The sequence below is a fragment of the Dermacentor variabilis genome, chromosome 10 (genome assembly GCF_050947875.1).
Source record: "Dermacentor variabilis isolate Ectoservices chromosome 10, ASM5094787v1, whole genome shotgun sequence".
Lineage (NCBI taxonomy): Eukaryota > Metazoa > Arthropoda > Arachnida > Ixodida > Ixodidae > Dermacentor > Dermacentor variabilis.
The window spans coordinates 105,231,773-105,254,554 of record NC_134577.1 but is presented as its reverse complement, the minus strand read 5'-3'; the positions used below and the strand labels follow the sequence as shown (position 1 = coordinate 105,254,554).

At 46.7% G+C, this 22,782-nt stretch overlaps 1 protein-coding gene across 1 annotated transcript; it reads right to left on the bottom strand.

Moving 5' to 3' along the window:
* Positions 1-1,604: 1,604 nt before the first annotated feature.
* Positions 1,605-14,280, bottom strand: RpL32 (Ribosomal protein L32). The gene is made up of 4 exons (XM_075673281.1): positions 14,131-14,280; positions 13,435-13,535; positions 11,309-11,461; positions 1,605-1,785 (listed from the first exon to the last, which is right to left on the bottom strand). Exons 2-4 carry the CDS (start codon positions 13,525-13,527, stop codon positions 1,627-1,629), a joined length of 405 nt encoding a protein of 134 aa, XP_075529396.1. The 5' UTR covers positions 13,528-13,535; positions 14,131-14,280; the 3' UTR covers positions 1,605-1,626.
* Positions 14,281-22,782: the final 8,502 nt, after the last annotated feature.

Genomic DNA, 22,782 nt, shown 5'->3' with positions numbered 1-22,782 from the left:
GCTAACCTCCACCAGAATGTTACGTGTGGAAAGATAAAGACGAAAGAGGCTATTTACACTGGAGCCAGACAGCCACAGACTTCGTCATTATCGCGGCGGCTTCGTCTCTTGAGCATCGCTCGATGTCATAATATTGATACATGCACAGCAGCTCCATTTTCTTCTGGCCATTTAAGTTATTTCCATTGTACTACCTACCCAATCTAAAAACGGTATGTTTTGTACCAAGATTAATTTTCTATCAATATGTGTGTATCTCACTCTTTCCCTATGTATACCATGCATTTATATTTTGTCTGTATTATATGCTTATTGTGTCGCACTAATGCGTTTTCACATTGGACTACACGCTGTTAACAGACTACCATTTTTTTTTCAATCTATTAGCCCTCCCCTTTGTAATGATTCATGTAAGTCCCGAGGGTACTATAAATTAAATACACATTGAAAGTGGCATGCTGCCGGCTATGTGGAAGTGAGCATTAAAGCGTCAGTAGATGAAAATATTAAAGCAGTTTACGCCTATAAAATATCCTTCCAGAACTCGATTTTCACTATGTTCACAGTAATAAGAGTACAAGAGAAAATGAAAGTCACAGTTCCACTGATATTTTGTGCCACAACATCAGCGCTGGTGATTACACCATTGATTTCAGAGTACTTTTTTGTTCTTGGGATGTTGTGGCTTGTAAGAGTTCGTGAAACATGCTTAGTGTTCCAGGTTGGAATGTGGTCCAACTTTACCAATAAACAGTTAACTAGGCCCGATCAGTCGCTGCTGAAATCCATAATTATCAGTGGGAGCTTATAATTGCACCACTAATACGAGCTTAAAAGGTAAGGCCACTTGTGCACATCAAACTTTTTACCACAAGCTTTACCAGACAGTTGACACAGCCTTAACCGTGGTAAAGTATCCTATCACTGCGCTTGCACTCTTAAAGCCCAATGCTTAAACTCAACTATGCCAAGTTCACTCGAAAACAAAAACGTTGCAATTTGCAAGCAACAGGAATCGGTATGGCAGACAATGATTACTTTTTCAGTTGACAAAGCACCATCGCGCATCAGCCCTCATAGAACTAATGTGTTGATCAAGCAGTCACAAAGCCAGCATGGCCAACCAATTATTGTGGCTTCACAGTTGTGGTGCAAGAATAGGAAAGAATTGGATTATGCAGGCTGTCGCAGTGGTAGCTTCGCTGGTTGCAAGACCATAAACGAATGTAGCTAATGAAAGCAGCAGTGCGCCACTTTCTACTGTACGGTGTGGTGTATCTCCCCTAACTTTTGCACAGACGAAGCTGTTGTGGCGCAATTTAGGTCAATTTATTTTTAGGAGTAACAAATTTCAGTCGGCACAGTATTTCCACCACTTTAGGTAGAACCAACAGCTCTTTCTGCCAAATCCCTGGAAGTGTGTATATGTATGCAGACATATTGCATTCCTATATATATATATATATGTGTGTGTGTGTGTGTGTGTGTGTGTGTGTGTGTGTGTGTGTCCCCTCTCATACAGTGAATGCAGTGGAAATCCAAACATCCACATTACAGGTATGCTCATCAGCAAAGAAGCCACAATTGGCCTTGGGAGAAGCACATTTAGACGACGTGAGTGGATGTTTATTCGTTCTCTTCGGAGCGGAGCCTTGCATTGGCATTTGTCACCCTGATGGAAAGCTGCTGAGCCCGTTCGACGAGCGTCTTGCGCTTCTTGGAGGACACGCCATGCGCAATCTCTGCACAGTACCGCCTGTTCATCATCATCAGCATTTCCAGTTCCTGGAGATAGACAAAGAAAAAGAAATGGTGCTTCACAATCCATCAGGCACTTTAATAATTTTTCAGTGAACACGCTGCTATATGCACTGTTGTCGTTTAAAAAAAAAAATAAAAGAACTCCTTAGCTGCATTGGACACCTTTTCCAGTAAGAACAAAGGGGATCGAATTACAAACAGGAACTAAAACTCGGGCTGCATCAAAAGAAACTTCAAGCTAGCTAAGCAGCCAGCAAATATACCCATATTCCCAGCCCAGCCATTTAGGAGCATCTAAACACTAAATCACCTTGGACTTCCAAGTTCTGTTCAAGCTTCCTTGGCAGGAATAGGTCAATAATTGGTGGAGAAAGCACTTCCCTTGTCAAATTTCACTCCCAAACCATAATTCCAATGACATTAGTGTGCAATTGCATCTTTCATGCTGTTTTAATGTACAGTAGAATCTCGATAAACGGAAATCGGTTAAACGGAATCAACGCTTAAATGGAACAAACGCCTCGCAGTTGGTTGGTTTTGTATTAAGGCAACGTAAAAAAAAAAATCCCGTTAATCGGAACTGACCACCGTATAAACAGAACCGAAAATAGACTCGAAACCGCAACTTGACGTTCACGAAGAGCCCCATCGCGGTACGCATCACTGTCTCCCCACTACTTCTTGGTTTCTGTCTTTGGACGTTTCCGGTTTTCTCGCACACTGTAACCGCATCGCTTGCTGTTTAGCGTCGTCTGCGACATTTCGTCGCGAAGTCAGCACCTGATGGCAGCACAGAAGCGGCCTTACAATGCCCTTACGTTGGAAAGGAAGATGGAGATAATTAACGACTTCGATAGTGGTCGCTTCACAAAAACAGCGCTTGCGACAAAACACGCCATCCCCAAGAGCAGCCTCACGAGGATACTTCAGGACAAGGATAAGCTGCGGCAGGCTTTCGAGACTTAACGCTTTGGCCCTCAAAGAAAACGACTGCGGGTGGCCAACCACGAAGATCTGGAGAAGTGCCTGGTGGTTTGGCTGCGGAGAGCCCGCAGTGAAAACATTCCGATCAGTGGTCCACTCATTCGCGCGAAAGCAGAAGAATTTGTTTTGCAGCTTGGCATCGAAGGTTTCTCGTGCAGCGAAGGATGGTTGACGAGATTTAAAGATCGGAATGGCATAGTGTGTCGTGCCGTTTCAGGGGAGGCTGCCGCTGCAGACACGACGAGCCATTGGCGAGCCACACGGCTCCCCAATATTCTGGAGGAGTACGACGCAAAGAACATCTACAATGTAGATGAGACAGCACTGTTCTTCAAATTACTACCCTCAAAAGCCTTGTCATTCAAAGGAGAGAAATGCACCGGAGGGAAGCTGAGTAAGGACAGGTTGACCGTTCTGATCGGGGCCAACATGACGGGAAGCGAGAAATTGAAGCCGCTAGTGATCGGGAAATCGAAGCACCCTCACTGCTTCAAAAATGTCGCAGTCCATTTTCAGGGAATGGATTTATCGCGAGGATTCGCGGTTCTCGCGAGAGAAGAGAAAAGTTTTATTCCTCGTCGATAACTGCCCTGCACATGGAACTGTGCCGGGTCTGAAGTCAATACAATTGGAATTTCTGCCAGCAAACACCACAGCACTGCTGCAGCCTATGGATCAGGGTGTGATCCAAGCGCACAAGTCGCGCTTCCGCAAAAACCTTCTCCGGAGGATGCTGTTATGCATGGACAAAGGGAACGACTACAGGGTCGATGTACTGCGCGCCATTTACCTCCTCGATGATGCTTGGCGGCAGGTGAGTGGAACGACCATTGCCAGCTGCTTTAGACATGCACGGTTTGCCTCAGCTACAGAAGAACACTGCACACAGGATGAGCTTGATGTCGAAGATGCAGCCGAAGAAGAGCTGGTACTGGAGAATTGTGCTGCGATGGGCATTCAATTTGATGAGTATGTTCAAATTGACAGTGATGTGGCAACATGTCCAGAAAACACCGTGGAGAGCATTGTAGCTGATGTCTGTCCCCCCGATGAAAGCGAAGACGAGGATAAAGAAGTCGAACACGAGACTGCCGACTCTGATCCTGTGGTGACACCTGCGCAGGCGGAATCGGCAGTCCAAATGCTGAAGAGTTTCTTCCAACGAGAAGAAGGTTCTGAGCTGTTTTTGAGCAGCCTGTCTAGTATAAATGGTGCCATTCAAAGAAAACGGTTGCGAGAGCTCAAACAAGCAAACATAAAGTCCTTTTTCACAAGCCAATAAATCGCAGTTCCCACTGATTTCCGCGGAATAAATGGACAATTGAGATTTTTTTTTTTATTTTAGCAGCGCTCTGAAAAAAAAAAAAAAGTTCATTGCTTACCACTTTTGTGCAATAAAGTTAGTGCCCATAGCGTACCGTCCTCTTTAATACCTAGATTTTGCATCTGAGATCCGCTTCAGCGGAGACTGCCAATTGCGCGCACACCTGCCTCGTCGGGACCAAAGCAGTCTGGAATGGATTGCGAAATCCTAAACCTTCTCTCTCTAAACGAAACTCATGATAAACGGAACATATTTTCCCGGTCTCTTGAGGTTCCGTTTAACGAGAGTCCACTGTACATCTAACACTCACGTGCAAGAAATATTTGATGCCACCAGGTCGTCTTCTCACTGACTTTCAAAGCAGTTCTCAATTTGTAAAACTGACCACAGCTGTGCTGATGCCATCAAAACCTATGAAATTACAAGGAGATGATACAGGAAGTTTGACTTGGTGCCACTACCAGACTGACACTGCCACAGGTGTTAGTTGTTTAACGTTGAGGGCCTCGTAACGAACTCCTATGTGTTTCTGTGCTCAACGCATAAAATTTGGTGGGTAGCCATCCCCTAGTATCCCATGTCATAGAAGCCCGTCAACAGACAGCTGCCACTTATTTTGCATCCTTTGTGACCTTCCCAAGCCGCACACTGCAAAACAAAAGTGGAAATGGGAAGCTTCATATTTAACTGCAACTTCTTTTATTAACAAGTGCTGGGAGTTTCAGACTAGTCTGACTATCACTGCTCACAAACGCAACCAATCTGCAAACTTTAATATATCTAAAAATATTGCAGCTTTACCCCCATTCTTTTACTGCATTCCGAGAGCACACAGCTTTTGTGGGATACATACACACTTTATTAGCCATAATTTAGCTTTAGGTACAGCAGCAAGCTAGGACTAGCACAAACTGACAGGCAACAGTGTGCTTAGATCAGAGTGCCTTCAAGACTGCTGCTGCTGCCCCTCTCGTCGCTTGCTTGACCCTTTCGGTATATGGCATCTTGCGCTGTCACAAGTACCATCACAATTACTTTTTATGTCTTTTTTTGCTACCTTCCGTGGCCTCATCTTTTAACAGCTTTAAAGGATTTCCACATACAAAATGTATTTTTTGTAAAGCTCAGCACATTTATCAGATCGCAGGGAAAGCCCAATTCCACAACTCCATGAAAAGTTTGCCCTCAATCAGCAATGCCTCAACTGCACAATTCCATTAGCGGAGCAAATGTCCCACGTAAGGCGTTGTCAAATTGGGCCTCTTGCGGCACCAATGATTCTTGCCCGATGGAAATAATGTCTCGAGCAACCATTAGCACCAGTGGCACAGGAGAGGTGACACACTGGTGACTCTTGGGCTCGGCCGAGGTCAAACAGTCTTCAAACATGGCACCAATGCCATTGACCAGAGGGAACTCTTGGTGCTACAATCATTCATCTATCATGGGATTGATGAAAAGTACACTTAGATTTGTCTGACCATGCTCTTGGATTCTGACGTTCTTATGGCTCCACGTCTATCATGCTTTATCTTTTCAACATCTTCTAGGACCAGAAAAGCAGTACCTGGCCACTCTTAAAAGAAAAGTGATTGTAGCCAGCGAACCTATTGGCAACAGTGCTACGAGGCGATGGCAGTACTGTGCGAACAAGCACAGCATTCATGGTCAGAAGAAGCAAAAGGAAGCCTCCTTTGCGCATTTCTGGCAGGTGCATACCGAGTCCTAACAGGCTGTAAATACTGAGCTCCTCAACTACCAACACTCTCAGCACAATGGACCATTGCAGCAGGCACGACTGGCCAGCCATCACTACTCCTAAGTCTGCCTACTTCCCATGTGGTTCCACTGGCTTCATATGTTTAGTCTACTCTCCTGTAACACAGCCAGGCAATGGCTACATGCAAACGCTGGCTATGCACCTTTAATTAACCCATGGGGAGGGGGGGGGGGGGCAACAATGAGGACACTGGCACTTTGAGTGTGGAACTGAAATATGATGACACAATCCTGTAGAGAGGACGCAACGAAAATGGCATGCCATTTTGAACGATAACAGGCTTTGTCTGTATTAGCGTTTTCTTCAGCTCGGTGCATCCAGCCAAGCTCTGCTTGCGGCCTTGTGCATTAGGAGGAGCACATGTCATGCACTCCTATGTTCTAACATGCAGGTTTTAAGTCAAGTCAGAAATTGAAAACATATGGCTCAAGATGAGCGGTCACGCTGATGATGAGAAACCACAGCATGAGCTTCTGAAAACTTTTCTCCATTGCCGGGCAGTGTCTTAGGGTGCTGCTGGTAGCAAGAGAAGTTTCAGCGCTGGTTGCCTACGAGGGCTACTTGGAACCAGTTATGCCTCACACTGCCAAGTCCATCGATAGTGTACATACCGTATTTATTCAAATCTAGGCTGATAGTTTTTTCCGAATAATCATATACAACTCTAGGTCGGCCTAGATTCGAGCATTTTAAAATGCGCCTGTTTGTAACTGAAAATGAGAAATATGGTCCATAGCTAGCGCCATCTAGAGAAGTCAGTATTGCAGCCGCTACTAGCTGGGCCAGAAGCCAACTGAAGTACACGATGTCATCGCTCTGACCTGTCATATTGGAGCTGGTTTTATGGCATCGGCATGTGGTGTGGAGTTATTGTAATGGCACACTATAGTGCCGCTTTCAACCAAAAGTTGTGGTAGCCGCAGAAGCATAGTAAGCCAGGCGGGACTTCAGCATCGATGAGAAAAATGTCCGTTGTTGGAAGGGGAAACTGGAGACACTTTTGCGTGTGCCGCAACGAGGAGATGACAGCGATAAGGAAGATAAGCGTGCAATGACAGAGGAGCTGTTCATCAAGATTGCGCTGCATTTTGACGCGTGCGATGCCACATTGTCTGCGCACGCATGGGCGTGCAGACGCGAGCTTGCGCGTGTTCGCAAGCGTACGTGTGGTCTGGGCTACAGGGATGAGGCTAACGGTGGTGACAATGTAGGCATGTTCATATTAAATAAATGCTGTTATCATTTTGTGAACGCTGTCCTCACTTTTTTTTGTTCGGTCTAGATTTGAGGCAAGTTTTTAAATTTGTTTTCTGGCTTCGGACATTCGGGGGTGACCACTTCGCCTAGTAAGGCACCGTAATCTAAGCCACCCACTATCATTTGCCGTCTAGCCATGAATGTTTACCATGGATGTTATCTGGCAAATGATGGCCGATGAAACAAACAGGTTCACACTACAACTGTTGGAGTCAACTACTCCCAAATCTAAATCGGTTGAAGAATTGAACAGAAACCAATGCCCAAGAAATAAAAGCATTTGTTGGAATACTGATTTGCATTGGTCAGGTCCGTTTTCCTACTCTGGGTCACTACTGGGCAAAAGGAGACCTGTGCGGAGTTGAAATCATTCGTCAAAATATGAGCTGTGACCATCTTTTCCTGCTCTTGAGGTTCTGGCACTTTGCGGACAATGAACTGCTTGCAGAATCGTGTCTAAGATCCGGCCTATAGAGAAACTGAACCAAAATTTTGCTGTTCGTGCTGGAGCCAGGAAAGGAGGTCGTGATCGATGAAACAATGGTGCCATGGCGTGGCCGACTTTCGTTCACAGTATGTTGCAGGAAAAGCCCATAGGTTCAAGGCACGTACAAAAGACAGCTGCATGCTAAAAGTTGACGTACATGCCAGAAAGTCTGATTGACAAGTTGGCATCGAACACGTTGAAGATGTATGTTTGAAGCTCATGCAAAATTACAAGGGAGTCAGGCGCACACTGCACGCAGACAACTTCTACACGAGCTTGCCGTTTGCTCTTCGCCTTCTAAAGAAAGACTCATTTGGAGTACAGTTCGCTCAACGAGGAAAGGATGACAAAAATGATGTCACTGAAGCAAAGGTTGCCAAAAGCAGTATGACCAGACTTCAGTCCAAAGATGAAGTGAAGTATCACTTGAAGTGGATGTACAAGAGGCCTGGTCTGATACTCGCATCTGTTGTCAAACATGAAGAAACACTGGTGAACAGCTGGAAGAAAACAAGGGACGGCGCACCAATCCCAAAACCTCAGGCCATTCTTGATTACAACGCAGCAAAAAACAGGCATGGACTATAGCGACAAAATGGCACCATACAACAGCTGCCTTAGAAAAAGGACTCAAGTGGCACAGAAAGGTAGCCGTTGAGTTGCTAGTCGAAGGGCCATCGTAAATGCAAGGAACGTTCGTGGCATGCTTGAAGGAAACTAAGTGAATTATAAAATTTGGAGAATTGGCTCGTTCACTATTCGGCCCCTATCAAGACAACCTTGAAGAAACTCTTACGAGAAAGCGCGTCCATACACTCGGAAAAACTGATGGGTCGGCACGCAACACTCAACGGCACTGCACTGGCTGCTATGTGGCCATCAGTACCAGACCAAACGACACTAGGGTGACAGCGAGAAAAGCGATAACTTTCCGTGGAGAATGCCCTGGCAAGCCACTCATGTGTTTGTCGTGTTTAATTTTAAGCACCAGTAAGTGGTTGATGTTCCTACTAAATTTTAACTTTTCCCTAATAAATATTTCTGACACAGGAACTGACTTGTTTTTTCTGGTAGCAAGCACTTTGTAGTTCAACATCGGTTCACGCGAAAAAGGCGGATAATAGCTTTGCATCTTTCAAATAACTTCACCAAACTACGGTCGCAAAAGTGGCAGTGCCATCCCTTTGGAGCAAGGGAAAGAGGCATAGCCGCATGTCCCACCGGTGGGTCACTCTGCACGTAAAACGTCACCTAAAGAAATTGTGCCGCAGTGAACACATTAATCCTATACAGTTCTATGCAACATTCTGCACAGTATGCCGGTACGGTTCAAGGCCTGGCCTGCGTCTGATGGAGAGGGGAGCTTTACGAGACTAGGCTCCAGGCCTCTCCGTTCCCATCCCGAATACAGCAAGGACTCTTCAATAAAGATGTTTTATAAATCTCTCCCTCTCTTAACAGACAGGGCTCCAGATCATTTGCACATCTAATTCCAAGTACACAAACATCTTTACTTTCGCCCAATTGAAATGAAGCTGCAGTAGTCGGGACTCGAACCCGCACCCTTGTGCGCAGCAGTAGAATGGTCGTACTGCAGCTAATGGTCCTTAGCCTGCAAGTTGGCCCATCCTACTACTCCACCTATACACCTGCCTTCCCAGACTTTTTAACCACACCGTTGCACCGATTGCACTTTTCCAACAGACCACCTTTCCTCCTCAGCCCAAATTGGGTCCACTGCGGGATGAAGACCTCTTTCAGCAATCTCCAATTACAGTCGCTGACCGATTTTCCGGACTCCAAAAATTCGGACATGCCCGATTATTTGGTCAGCTTCGCGGCACCACCATTCTCCCCGTAGACCATCATCATTATCATCGTCATCAGCCTGGTTACGCCCACTGCAGGGCAAAGGCCTCTCCCAGACTTCTCCAACTACCCCGGTCATGTACTAATTGTGGCCATGTTCCCATAGGACATAATGTATAACAACTGCCGAAAGTTCAGACACCTTGCAACCTCTCGTCTGATTTCTCGGACACTCCTTGAGCCAACTCAGTCGAGAGCACCATGCACAGACTCTGACCGGTGCATGGTTCGACTTGCTGAACGCCATTTTTGTTTTGAACGGAGCTTCCTTGCTGCCCCACGAAGTGGCGCTACTGGAAATCCCCGCTCATCATCATAGTTTCTGCCTGGTTCGATAGAGTGGCTCTGCAGCAGTTCCGGTTTCAGCTTAGTAAGCCATGTCAAGACAATCCAGCAGCTTATTTGTTTCTTCACGCACGACGCTGCAAGCAGGCTACGTTTTTTTGTTTGTGTGACTGGTGTCAGCACGGTGGTGTTTGCTTTGTGTGCTGGGTCGAGGTTTCGGTGATCCAACGCGGCATACGGAAACATCGCGTCAAGTCTCTAATGGCGCCGACAGTCCCTGCGCAGACTGCGCTGGGGAATGCCAGCAAGCGGGTGCCGGGAGGCCCAAGATTTATCGCCTTGTGATGTGCTCCCTACTGACGCGGAAAATATTCTGCTGAGACCTGCCCAGTGGTTGCATTACGACTCCGGACACCGTCTCATTTGACAGTTTCACAGGTGCTGACACTGCTGTACTGACGTGCGCAGAACTTGACGACGGCGAGACCATTCGTCATGTTTCTGCTGCACCGCCGGACGATGACTCTCGAGTCAGAAGATGACGCACCATGCGCTATGCTGCCGTCGCATGCGGAGCGTGTACAAGCAGTGACTGCTTTCAGCTGCGTATAGTGACCATACGACCCTCTCCGAGATTCAGGCTTATCTGATTGCACGTAAATTGAACAGCGTGCAACGGCGCATTCACAATTTCTTGAAGCCTACCGCCGAGCCCAAATAAGTGCGTGGAAATACACGATTTCATTTTTTTTTTCTTAATCTGCTTTTTCGGACACCTGTTTATTCGGACATTTCCGCAGTCCCCGTGAGGTCCGAATAAACGGTCGGCAACTGTACTCCTGTCCTGAGCCAGCTGACCCCCACCTTATACCTGCGGATTTCTCAATTTCATCGCACCACCTAATTAATCCTGCCATGCTCAACTGTGCTTACCTTCTTCTGAGACCTTTTCTGTAACTTTTGTAATAGGCTAACAGTCCTACATGGTCCTACACATTACCATATAGCCTGCCTAACTCCGTTTGTCCCTCCTCAACTAGAACATCAGTTAGCCTCGTCTGTTCCAGAGTCAACACTGCGGTCTTCCCGTCTCTTAACATTACTCCATTTTTTTTATTCCATTGCTTGTTACACTGTCCCTAACTTCTTGCGAAGCTTCTGCCTCAGGTTAGCTCAGGTAGAACTCAACTGCATTTTTTTTGTACACCACTTAATCTCAACATTAAATAACTTGCCGCAACTACACTTGTTGACTCCCTCTGCTAGAATATTCTCTACTGACATTTGCTCTCTAAAACCATAGCTCTATGCTATGTGCACAAGACAGTATCCGTGGAACTGGGATGGGCTGGCACATGGTGAAAACGGTGCAATAGAGCCCATAGCTGCTGGTGTGGCAGTAAATGGGTTTCTATTTCTAAATGAAGACATCTGGCAAGCCCAATTAAAATGGCTATGCGAAGCTTGGTTTGGTCATCTCACCCTTTCTGCCAACCTGGCTAACTCTGAGTTACACGGCATATGGTGCCATACATTGCATAAAGAAAGCAATAACACTTACCCTCATGTTGTGAACGAGAACTTTGCGGAAGCCATTGGGCAGGATGTGTTTGGTCTTCCTGTTGCTTCCATAACCGATGTTGGGCATCAAGTACTGGCCCTTGAAGCGCCGCCGCACACGGTTGTCAATACCTTTCGGCTTCCTCCAGTTGGGCTGCACGAAAAAGACGAAGACGACAATGAGGAGTGCCAGAAAGGCAGCGCAACTACAATTCCTATCCTAGCCAACTAAGTGAAAAAGCATGTGGTTGTAAAGGGCCTTGCATATCTCTTGCGGTCCACAGAACTCTTTGCTTGCTTGGTAAGATTTATGAAACTCCTACAAGATAACTCGACAGGGTAGCGAAAGATGATGAGACATGCGGCAGGGCTATTTAGAAGGCACCATCTGTTTGCTGAAGGAGGTTAACTTGTACATGCTCACGAAAGCTACAAACAGGCTTGTTAATTCGAAATCACGGAAAATTTGAAGTAGCCGCCACGGTCCATCCAACAATGTTTTGAAAGCCATATGTAACGCATTGCGCTAACTCGCACTGAAATCCACACCGCCACCGATAATTCGAACTCCAAACCACCGTGGATGGGGAGAGTGCTGGTGTGCAGTAGCACGGTGGCGGCGCTGCGCGGCTTTGCAGTTTCCATCTACGGCCCTTTCTTTAGGCCTGCCATAGCCAATGCCTCTGTTGCAGGTCGGCTCTCTCCCTCTCTCAAAAGCTAAACATGCAGACGTGGCACTGAGTGTCATTTTTTTCCCCTTTGCATCTTTCTCTGTTACATTTTTTTAGGCTATGATGAGGCTTATAACGCACGAAAGGACGAGGACACAGAAAGCCGTGGTACAAACAAGTGCCGACTTACAACAGTGTTCATTTTAAGTAAGTCGGCGCCTGTGTGTACCACATTTTTCTGTGTCCTCATCCTTTCGTGCGCTATAAGCCTCATCATGTCATACCAGCACGCCCAAACCGCTGCGATAGTGGAGGCTATGCTCTTTCTCCCCGAGGATGTCTGAAACAAGGCAGCCGTGATGCGTATCAGCGCTCACTGTACCAAAAAGCATAGCCTTTGAGGTTCGTGGCTATTACATGCATCCCAGCATCACTGGGACATGTTCAATACGAAGTCATTCGGTTCCAAAATGATTGCGAATGAGTTTAGCGAACTCATTTGTTTCTTAATGTCATTTTCCGACTAATGACACTGCGTTTTACCGTGTGACAGCAAACAAATGGCATTATCAGCTAATGTAATTCGTTGTAAATGACATTAGATTTGCCATGTGACAGGGGTATAAGCACAGAACAAGCCTAACCTTTACAGCAAAGACACGTGTTGGCCGTATTGTGACCGGTGGATTTTGCATACAACACACACCAGCGCATATTTGGCCGTCTCTTTTCGAGCATATTAGCACCCCCTGGCCAAAGGAGGCCAACAGGTGACTCTTAGCTCGATTTGGTGAAGCACTTTTGTAGTCAACTAAATAAATGGCAGCTTTGCCTTGGAAGCTCTTGTATACATACATGAGAACGGAGAAAACATTTTGCTGCCTTTACCGCACCGAATTTTACTAGTTTGTTCCATTTTTAAAGAACAATTAATATTTGAACCGTAATTCAAGTCATCAACATTCAGCTTCAGATTAAAAGCTAAGAAATAAAAGACAAATCTGCACACCCTGCAACATCTAAACTGGACGAACTATACTCTGAAATGCACCTATACTTTCAGATTTATGTGCTTCACATGCTCCAACAGTTTAAAGGACTGAAGTATCCATTGACGGTGCGAGGCATTTGTAAACTTCCCAATTGTAAAAAAAAAAAAAAAAAAAACTACAAAGCCCTAAATCGAAGTTATGCTTCATACACACGGTAGTACTCTTTACTCACAGCTAAATGCAACACATTTCATTCAAAGCTGTACAGAGGTTCTTTGTTATACCGGCACTTCTGCGTTTGCATGTGGATACAAAATCAGAATTGGCCACGAGTTACAGCCTCCTCTTAAAAGATTCCTTGCACGATCTTATCACTAGCCGAGAGCTTTCTAGCCCAGTCGAACATGCCACGCGAATCGGTATCTCAATTCAATATTGTGAATTGGGTGGGCGGAGAAACTCACCTTCAGCTTCACATATCGGTCACTCTGGTGCCGGATGAACTTCTTCACCCGCTTTTTGATGAGGGGAACGGTTCTCAATGGCTTGATAGCCATTGTTTAAACTGAAACACAAGCATGGAAAAAGACTTTGTACATTTTCATCCGGTTGCGCCACACACGCTGTCATGCTAACACTAAGGCAGCGTGATATTGAGCAGCAAACTGAACACAGGGGAAACCAACTACGACAAACATTAGGGCTAGACAACGAATCTAATATAAGCGATGTAAGCAGGTGTGTAGGCAGTCCGTGTGATCGGTGGATCGTACTGTGAGACGCCACCGACGCATATTGGGGCCGTCTTTCTACGAGCTTCTTAGCACCCGCTGGCCTTTGGGAGCCAACAGGCAACTCTAAGCTCGCAATATGACCAATCGTGATTCACACCAGTATGTTAATCACGAATGTTAAAACCAATACGTGCCAAAACACGCCACCGACAACAAATAACTGTTAACACTCGTGGAAGCCATGATTAGGCAGACACTGGAAACAGATGCGATTTGACGATAATTTCATTATTCTGCAGAAACAATGTTAGGTCAGACAGAATACTAATCTAAATACACGTAATTCTGCCACGACGCAACATCAAATCAAGCAAAGCTAACCAAAGATTAAAAAGGATTAAGAACAACGAGGCAAAACACCCTTACCAGCGGCGTCCTGCGCTTGACGCAAAGACCGGAAAAGGACCAACAGGCGCATGCGCAAGAGGAATAATATTTACTGATAGATGAATAAAACTCGGCTCACTCGACTAACTCAACCTATGTTCATGAGCGCCCTCTTTGTAACGACATGGCGCCTTGAGTCATTAAGCTGTTATTGTATTTATTTCCACAACTTTCCAGTTTCCATAAGTCAACAAATTATAGCATATTTTGTTGGTCTAAATTATTGTGGTGTTGTTTTTTTTCTGTTTATTTTTTTACTTTTATGATGATAATAGAGTTACGTTTGGAGTGTTGAGCCGTATTTTCCACATGTAGGCACGAGACCAAGCTCATTCCTTTTTTTAATTTTGTGTCATATCCTAAATATCAAATTATATATATTTTTACTGTAAGAAGCACTGAGATGTCATTTGTTCAGGTGGCGTCCTAACCTCAAAGCAAGCGATGGCTGTCTCAAAACAGCGAAATTATTTAATCTCGAAGGCCATGCTGTGGCAGTCCCGTTTTGAGATGCCCAAGGCCTCCAAGACGTTCGTTGCGCACACCAAATGCAATGTCTCGGAGGCTATAGAAAAACACGGGAAACATAGAGGAATGGAAAACCAAGCAAAACTCGGTTTAGAAATGGTTTAGAAAATTATATCAGTGATACTGCACGCGGTTTTCAGAAAACCTGAAAGTACCGAAAGCATCTACCTCAACTTTACCGGTAGTAAAACAGGAAAATCAGACATGTGCATATAAAGAAACAGATGGAAACAGCAGGTTTGCCTGGCATCCGAGATTACAGTCCTGCGCTATGGTGAGCAAGTTCCACCCACGAAAACGCAGTGAGGACGTGGAAGTGGGTGATGGCCCTTCCGTATGATTTCGTTATGGTGTGTACTAGATGGCATGGAGCACGCATGGGGGAAGGAAAATATAGGAGGGAACATCACGTCTCGCAGCCAGCCTTAGCAAGCGAACGCTCTGTGAAGGCACAATGACCGCTTAACACGTCACCTCATGCGTCGAGATCATGGAGCAAGAATCGAGGTTTGCCGAGACCTTTGGTTCCCCGTAGCTATGCCTGTAGTTCTGACTCGGTGCGCGCTTGTTCGTCTGCCCTCCCGTGGCTATAGGACCATAGCCTGCAGAGCCATAGAGTTTCATACAATTGTAGGAAACTATGTGCAGAGCAGGAACACCATGGAAACACTAAAACAATGCAACCGCGCACTTTGACGTGCGATCACTTGTTGGGCCGACAGGTGGCTTCAATCGCGTTGCGGTACATATGCTCCCTCCTGTCTTTTATGCGAAGCATATTAACGTAGGTTTCGGGCCTTCGCGCGACGCCCGGCGGTGGCCACCATTGGCCCTGAAATGGGGTCACGTGACATGACGTCACGTGATGACGTCACACAGGCTGCAGACGGAACCTCATATCGCGCCGTCGGTCGCCTCCCGGCGGTGGCCACCATTGACCTTCAAGTAGGTCAAGTGACATGACATCACGTGATGACGTCACACCGGCTGCAGATGGGGCCTCATATCGCGCCGTCGGACGTCGCCCGGCGGAGGCCTCCACGCTTCGGTTCGCGCTGTCGCGCGCGACGCGGCGACGGCGCCACCATCGCTGCATCACGTGATATGTGACGTCACGTCAGGGATGAAGCGGCGCGCGCCCGCCGTCGCGTCAGTCTCTGTGCCCGCAACCGCGCCAGCGTCTTTGCGCCGGGCGTGTACGCGGTCAAGATGCCTCCAAACGCTAAGGATACGCTAAGGTTAAGCCCAGTGGATGCTTCGCATCCACTGGGCTTAACCTTGATAAGTCTCCAATTTTTTCCCTCCTCCATGCAATTATTGCATGAAACCCATGCACGGAGGAAGAAAACTAAGGAGAGGCCCTGACGTCACTTTGTGAAGCAAAAGTGAAGCCGGAAGTTGGCGTTGCTCATGGCGATGCTCCGCCTTTTGGGCCACCCTCCTCTCTTGTTTACATCTTTCGCGAAACCACGCCGCGCTGCGCGTGGTTTCGCGCGCGCGCTCGCGCAACATCCGGCAGAGCACGGTGCAGGTAACACAGCGCAACAAGACACGGTGACTAAAGCAAACCCGCCCACACAGCGCCTTTGCCACGGCACGAAACCTACCAGAGCAACACGTGTGAGCGGTCAAAACCATAAGAACGCCGCCATTGTGGCCCAAAAGACGTGGCCATACAGCAAAAAAAAAAAAAAGAACCTACTACGTCATTTCCGCCACACTTTTCTTCTAGCGCGCGGAGGGGGTAGGGCTTCTCCTTAGTTTCCTTCCTCCGTGAACCCATGCATGAAACCATGTATGAAGAAAGGAAGGAAGGAAGGAAAAACTTTATTACTCTATTTACAGCTTTCAGCGGCTAACAGAGGTCTTCATGTTTTACTGAAGTCTCCGTCGTCTTGAGTGTCGGCGCCCCATGTATGATACTCTATGATCCATGGTAGAAGGGGACAGTGTGTTGTCCGTATAGTAAAACACTACGAGAACCATGGTCGCTTCAGCGATGACTCCACCAGATAACGCAGCGATCGACCGGCATATGTAGCGCGCAAAATTTAAATATGTTAAGCGAAACTTTCTGCATTTACAAACTAAAACGCCATCAAAACACAACTGACATTATTCTAATTAGCCGAAATAAATACAAAATGTTAGGATTAATCAATATTGGCGACTAAGCTTGCAACTGCACGTTTCCAGTCACAGATCATCACAGAAGACAAACGCTCGTCTGCTCGTTCCGTTCGGTAGAGCACGCATATGTTTTTGTTATCAAACTATTTCGAAACACACTAGGATGAGAATCCATGAAGGAACACCTGCGCAGTGCGAGGTGGATTGCACGAGATTCCTTTCACGCTGCATCAGCCAGAAAATTGGTTACCAGGTTTTGTTGGAGAAAAGGAATGCTCTGTGACGAACGCTGCCAACATCGCTTAGGTATGGTCCATAGAATATATATTCTAGAGACCATAGCTTAGGCATTTCGCTCCTCAAAAGGGAGCTGAAGGGCAAGAATACAGCCGATATGTGCCCGCTGTGAAGAAGCCCGGAGTTGTTCTAACCACACGTTTTTAAACGGTGGTTCTAACCGTTCTGAAGGAACCACGATGCGCTCAGACACACACACACACACACACACACACACACACACACACACACACACACACACACACACACACACACACACACACACACACACACACACACAAATAATAAAGAAAAAGAAAAAATAATAAACGTTTACATACCCAGCGCTTGCCATGCATATGCAAAATGTCCGAACGTAGCTGGAAAAAACTGCAGCACGGCGAGCTCCGCACAGACTACGTGACCCCCGCGACAACCGTAACTGCCAATCTCGAAGGCCCTGTGTTGCACTCTAAGGCCTCCACTTTTCAGCAATTACTCCAGGCTGCAGCGACAGATGACGCTGCAGTAAACCGTATTAGGATCACGGCAGCAGGATCCGATGAAATCCCAATACGGCTTATCAAAAACTTCGGTCCAAAGTGCAATGCGCTCCTGACTAATGTCATAGAGCAAGTGATATTAGAACGAAGAAAATTCCGGTTGGATGGCGTGAAAGCAAGATGAACCTCATCTACAAAGGCAAAGGTGGATAAGAATAATACGAGCTCGTACATGCCAGTTACAGTAATGTCGGTGATATATAGAGTGGCAATTTTACAAGCCATAAAATTGGAAGTGTCGAAGTGGGTGGAGAAAAATGATGTACTGGGGGAACTTCAGAATGGATTCAGGCCAGGCAGACGCTTCGAGTTTGTACTAACTCAGTGCATAGAGATTCCACTAGCTAAGAATAGATCTTTATGGATAGCATTCACAGGTATTAAAGGAGCCTATGACAACGTAGATAGGGAATTATTATGGGATATTTTTGCGCAAGAAGTCCTAGAAGACGATTTTGTGAAGCTGCTGAGGGAGATATATAGAGACAACCGAGTGCAAGTTGAATGGAAAGGTCGAAAAGGTAATGAAGTGGTGGGGATTCACCACTGAAGCAAGGATGTCCTCTGTCTCCATTGTTGTTCACGCTTTATATTAAGGGTATAGAAAGATGACTGGAAAACAGCTAATTAGGGTTTGATTCAGTCTACATGCACAAATGGTGCAACATAAGCTTCTTGCATTGATGTATGTGGACGACACTGTGCTACTAGCGGACAATGCATGATATAGAGACAGAGACCAATATGTGTGGCAATGACAAATCTATGCCTTAAATTTAGCACAGAGAAATCTGGAGCGAAGGAAAAGCTTACTCAAGCACCCACCAAGAGAATCTGAAAATAAAGGGGAAGCGGAATGCTACAATAATGAAACACAGAGCACTGCGGGGCGACAATAAGTATGAGGTGGTGTGTGGAATCTAGAAAGGAGTAATGGTGCCGGCGCTAATATTCGTAAATGCCATTCTACGCGCTTAAAATTGGATATATTTTGTCGGGCTCGGGAGTTAACCAAAGATCGGCAGGCCAGTTAGCTTTGGGAGCCCACGGTAAAGTCGCCAACGAGGCAGTGCAAAGTGACATGGGTTGGGCCTCTCTTGCAGTCGGAGAAGCGCAGAGCAAAATTAGTTTTGAAGAAAGACTCGGGAACATATGTATAAAAATAAATGGGCAGCTGAAGTGCACAAGTATCTGTATATGAAAAGCATGGACACAGAATGGAGGAAGAGGTCAAGAATGTTGGCAGCCAAGCAGGGGCGTAGCCAGGGGGGGGGGGTGCTTATGGGACTTCAGACCCCCCCCCCCCCGAAATTTTTTCGTGCTGTCCATGCACCGCCGACGAAAGCAACCCCCGGCGCCGGAAATCATTCGGGATTTTGTCTAGAATGTATTTTTGACGCTCGAACAGACATTTAACCGCGACGATAGCGAACTCGGGCTATCTTCTCGAACGCCCATGCACCGAGAGTCGCATAACGCCAAGCAGCCCCATCCGACCACAATGTTTCAAGGGCGTTTTGTTGGTGAGCGTGCTCGCCGCGGCATCTCGCCGAGGCTGCGGAATCTATGGAGCGCATGGTAGTCAATTCCGAAAATTTATGGTTATAAGTCTCAAACTCTTGATGTGAAAGGTGCATCAATTGACATTTCCAAAGTTGTGCTTTAGATTTTCAATTGCGGAACTTTGTGGTTTTAATGTTGTTATAAACATTTGACGCCAAAGGTCCATTCACTTTTCTAAAGTCTTATATCGGAATACACAACGAGACAAGTCAAATCAACACACTAGAGGACAAGTTGACAAAGCACGCAGCGAGGTTCAATGAGACGAAGCGTTGTGGTGGTTCATTTGTGCCGCCATGTTACATAAAAGAAAATATCAGAAATTTTTTTTAACCTATGCCAAAACATCCATGTCAAAACACTAAAGCCAGCCAAGGTAACTACGTTCTTATTTATTTTTTATACTTTGACTTTTATTCGCGAGGACACATTGAGCCTCGTTTTTTTTTTTTTTTTTTTTTTTTGTTCTCGCTACCATACCCGCGGGCTGCCAGAGCCAGTCACTTCAGAGCGCATACATTTTTCTCGCGTGGCCCCGACTAAAGCCCCTGCATCTACGCGCCACCGCCGTGTATGGAGGGGCTTTAGCCCCGACCACCGCGCGGCGCACTTCGGTGCGCATTCGGTTTTCTCTGGCCGAGTGGATTTTCGCCTGGCAGAGTTTCGTGGCAGGCTAGCAGACGAGAAAAAGAAACAATGGTCGCTCGCCGCAATCACTGTGGGGACTGGACGAATCTCGGCGGTGTAGGATATCGAGCAGTATGCGTATGGTTGGTTCTCAGTGGACCAAACGTCTCATGTTTTCTTCGATATTCCTTCCGTAGCCACATTAGGTGCCCAAAGTAGGCATTCGATTGTGGCGAATATACTTTCCTACGCGTTTTTTTTTTTTTCATTTTGGTGCCTCCGCCTCACAGAAGGAAAAAGAAAAAAAAACATTGTTGCGGCGCAGCGAATTGTCGCATGGTGAAAGTTCGATTTTGTTACTTTTTCTTTTGTGGAGAGTAATGAGCCACGGGACACTTCAGTTGCCAGATACTCTTATTATATTATTGCGATAGCAATTATGTAGACACTCCAGGCGCATTCCTGCCATCGCTGTCGCCTTCATGTTTCGCATAAAGTCCAAGGGTGATATCATCGTGACCGCGTGCCGCATGCTGTATGTGCGAGTGAAAGCGTAGGGGGGGTGGGGGTGGAATGGCTGAGCCGATGATGGTGGCTCAGTCGTGTGCGCAAAGGAGAAAAGCGGGGAACAAGCGCCCCGCCTTCCGTCGCGCGCGATACATCGGAGAAAGTGGATGGAATCGGGGCGGAATCTAGGATTCTGTGAATCTGTGATCGCGCAACATGTTTATTTGCCTTGTTTGACGCATTATATACAGCAACTTTTTCTTAGATACGTAGATTTATTGGAAACTTATACGTATATTTAAATATCTTGTTGCGAGGCTTCGTGTATACGTGCAGTGAACTTTGTTTCCAGTCACACTTTTTGCCCTTTATGAAGCTGTATTTTCGCATTTGTATATCCCATTGTATCTTCGCATTTCTAATGCACGAGTGCGAGTCGTAATAATGGTTCGGTTCATTATCTGCGAGGCATGCGCGTTGCAGAGTGGCATCTTTCATTTACAAAAGTGGTACGCATGTGTGAGGATAAATGTTCTTTAATGCTCTCATACACTGGGTTGAACATGGTTGCCTGACATAATGGACACCCCAGAAGCTGAAGAACATGGTGTCGCGAAGTTTTTGACAGCTAAAGGTGTTTCCCAAAAAGAAATTAATCACCGTATGGCTGCCGTGTACGTTGAACATTGCATTTCATTGGCCACTATAAAGCGTGGGAGCAAACGGTCCAAAGAAGAATGGGAAAGTTGCAAAGACATTCCAAGACCAGGCCAAAGCCATCGTGTAATCACATCCCGCATAATTTCAAAGGTTGATGAGCTGATGAGACAAGAGCGGAGGACAAGCATCGATGAACTGGCAGAGCGTGTGAAAATCAGTCACGGCTTGGTTCACGCCATAATTCATGAGCACCTCGGCTCTTGTGTGCGCAATTGCATGATGCCCTAGATTTTGATCCACCGCCAGAAGACGGAGAAGTTTGGCGCTGCTTTGACTAATCTGATCCGGAGGAGGAGGAAGTAAACTTTATTGCTCTAGAAAGAGTAATTCAGCGGTCGGGCCGGATGTCTTCATCTTCTGTTGGTTGATGCCGATCTCCGGCCTGCATGGTTGGCGCCCCTATTCCAGGGCACCACTGAGCGTGGCTGCTCGTCGGGCATGATCCACCAGCCTCCGTTGGAGGCTAGGGTCGCCGCTGGAGAGCACGCTCTCCCACTGCTCCGCACTCGGATTTTCTATTTTGTGGAATGCCTTATTCGTATTGCACCCCCATGTGATGTGATAAAGTGTGAGTATTGCGCCACACCACGGGCATGTGTCCCTGTATTGACCTGGGAACATTTTGTATAGTTTATGTAAATTTGGGAAGAGAGAGAGAGATAGCACTTTATTTACACCCGTCAGAGAGTATGGGTGATCGGGTGAGACGCAGCTCTCCCTATCACCGTCTACCTCCCCCCTAGACGTCGGCCGGAATCAGTTGGCTTCCGGCGGCGGCCTGGGCTTGACGGATGGCCTGTTTTTGGGCTTGCTCTTCCTGGCTATGGAGGGAGGATTCCCATGACTCTCTGTTTCCATGTAGGCCGTTTAGTGCTGGGCAAGCCCAAAGCATGTGATTTAGCGTTGCTGTGCCTTCACAGTTTTTACATTTTGGAGAGTGCACCTCAGGATGCCATTTGTGCAGAATATACGGGTTTGGGAAGGTACCTGTCTGCAGTTTTCGCCATATTACCTCTTCCTGCTTTGTGAGAGATCTATGGGGGGGAGGCAGAGTTCTCCTCCCCATTCTGTAGTGTTCTAGAATTTCTCTGTATGTGGTTAACTCTCGCTTTTTGGACAGGAAGTAATCTGCCTGCGCTGGGGCCCGGTGTGTGAGTCCTCGGGCGACCTCATTGGCGATCTCGTTCCCTGTGAGTCCACTATGAGCGGGTGCCCATATTATCCTAATTAGGTCGTTAGGTACGTTCTCCATGCCTGCTTGCAGAATTTTGCCGGCCTCTTTGGAAACCTTACCTTTGTCATAGGCTTTGATTGCAGTTTTAGAATCGGTGATGACTATTCTAGTTGATGGGTGTGTGATTGCCAGGGCAATCGCCGCCATCTCTGCCTCATCTGGTGAAGAGTGTCGTACGCTACAGCTAGAGACTAGCTCGCCTTTGTCGCTCACTACTACTGCAGCATAATGCCCTTCTGGGTATTCTGCCGCATCGGTGTACACTACCCCTTGTGCTTGGAGGAGGGAGCCTTGGAGTCTTTGGACCCTGCTTCTCCTGCGTTCCTTGTTGTGTATGGGGTGCATGTTTCTTGGGATAGGGGTTATTCTTAACTTGTTAGCAATTTCTTTGGGGATGACGGTTATCCTATCACGTGATTCTGGGTTTTGATAGCCCAGGTTTCTGAGGATGGATCGGCCCGTTTTGCTGCCAGTTAGTCTGAT

Excerpts from the sequence above, each read along its gene's own strand:
- RpL32 (XM_075673281.1), bottom strand. The coding sequence starts at position 13,527 with ATGGCTATCAAGCCATTGAGAACCGTTCCCCTCATCAAAAAGCGGGTG. Across the intron at positions 11,462-13,434 it reads ACCGATATGTGAAGCTGAAG|CCCAACTGGAGGAAGCCGAA; the intron begins GTGAGTTTCTCC and ends TTTTTCGTGCAG. Across the intron at positions 1,786-11,308 it reads TTCTCGTTCACAACATGAGG|GAACTGGAAATGCTGATGAT; the intron begins GTAAGTGTTATT and ends GTCTATCTCCAG.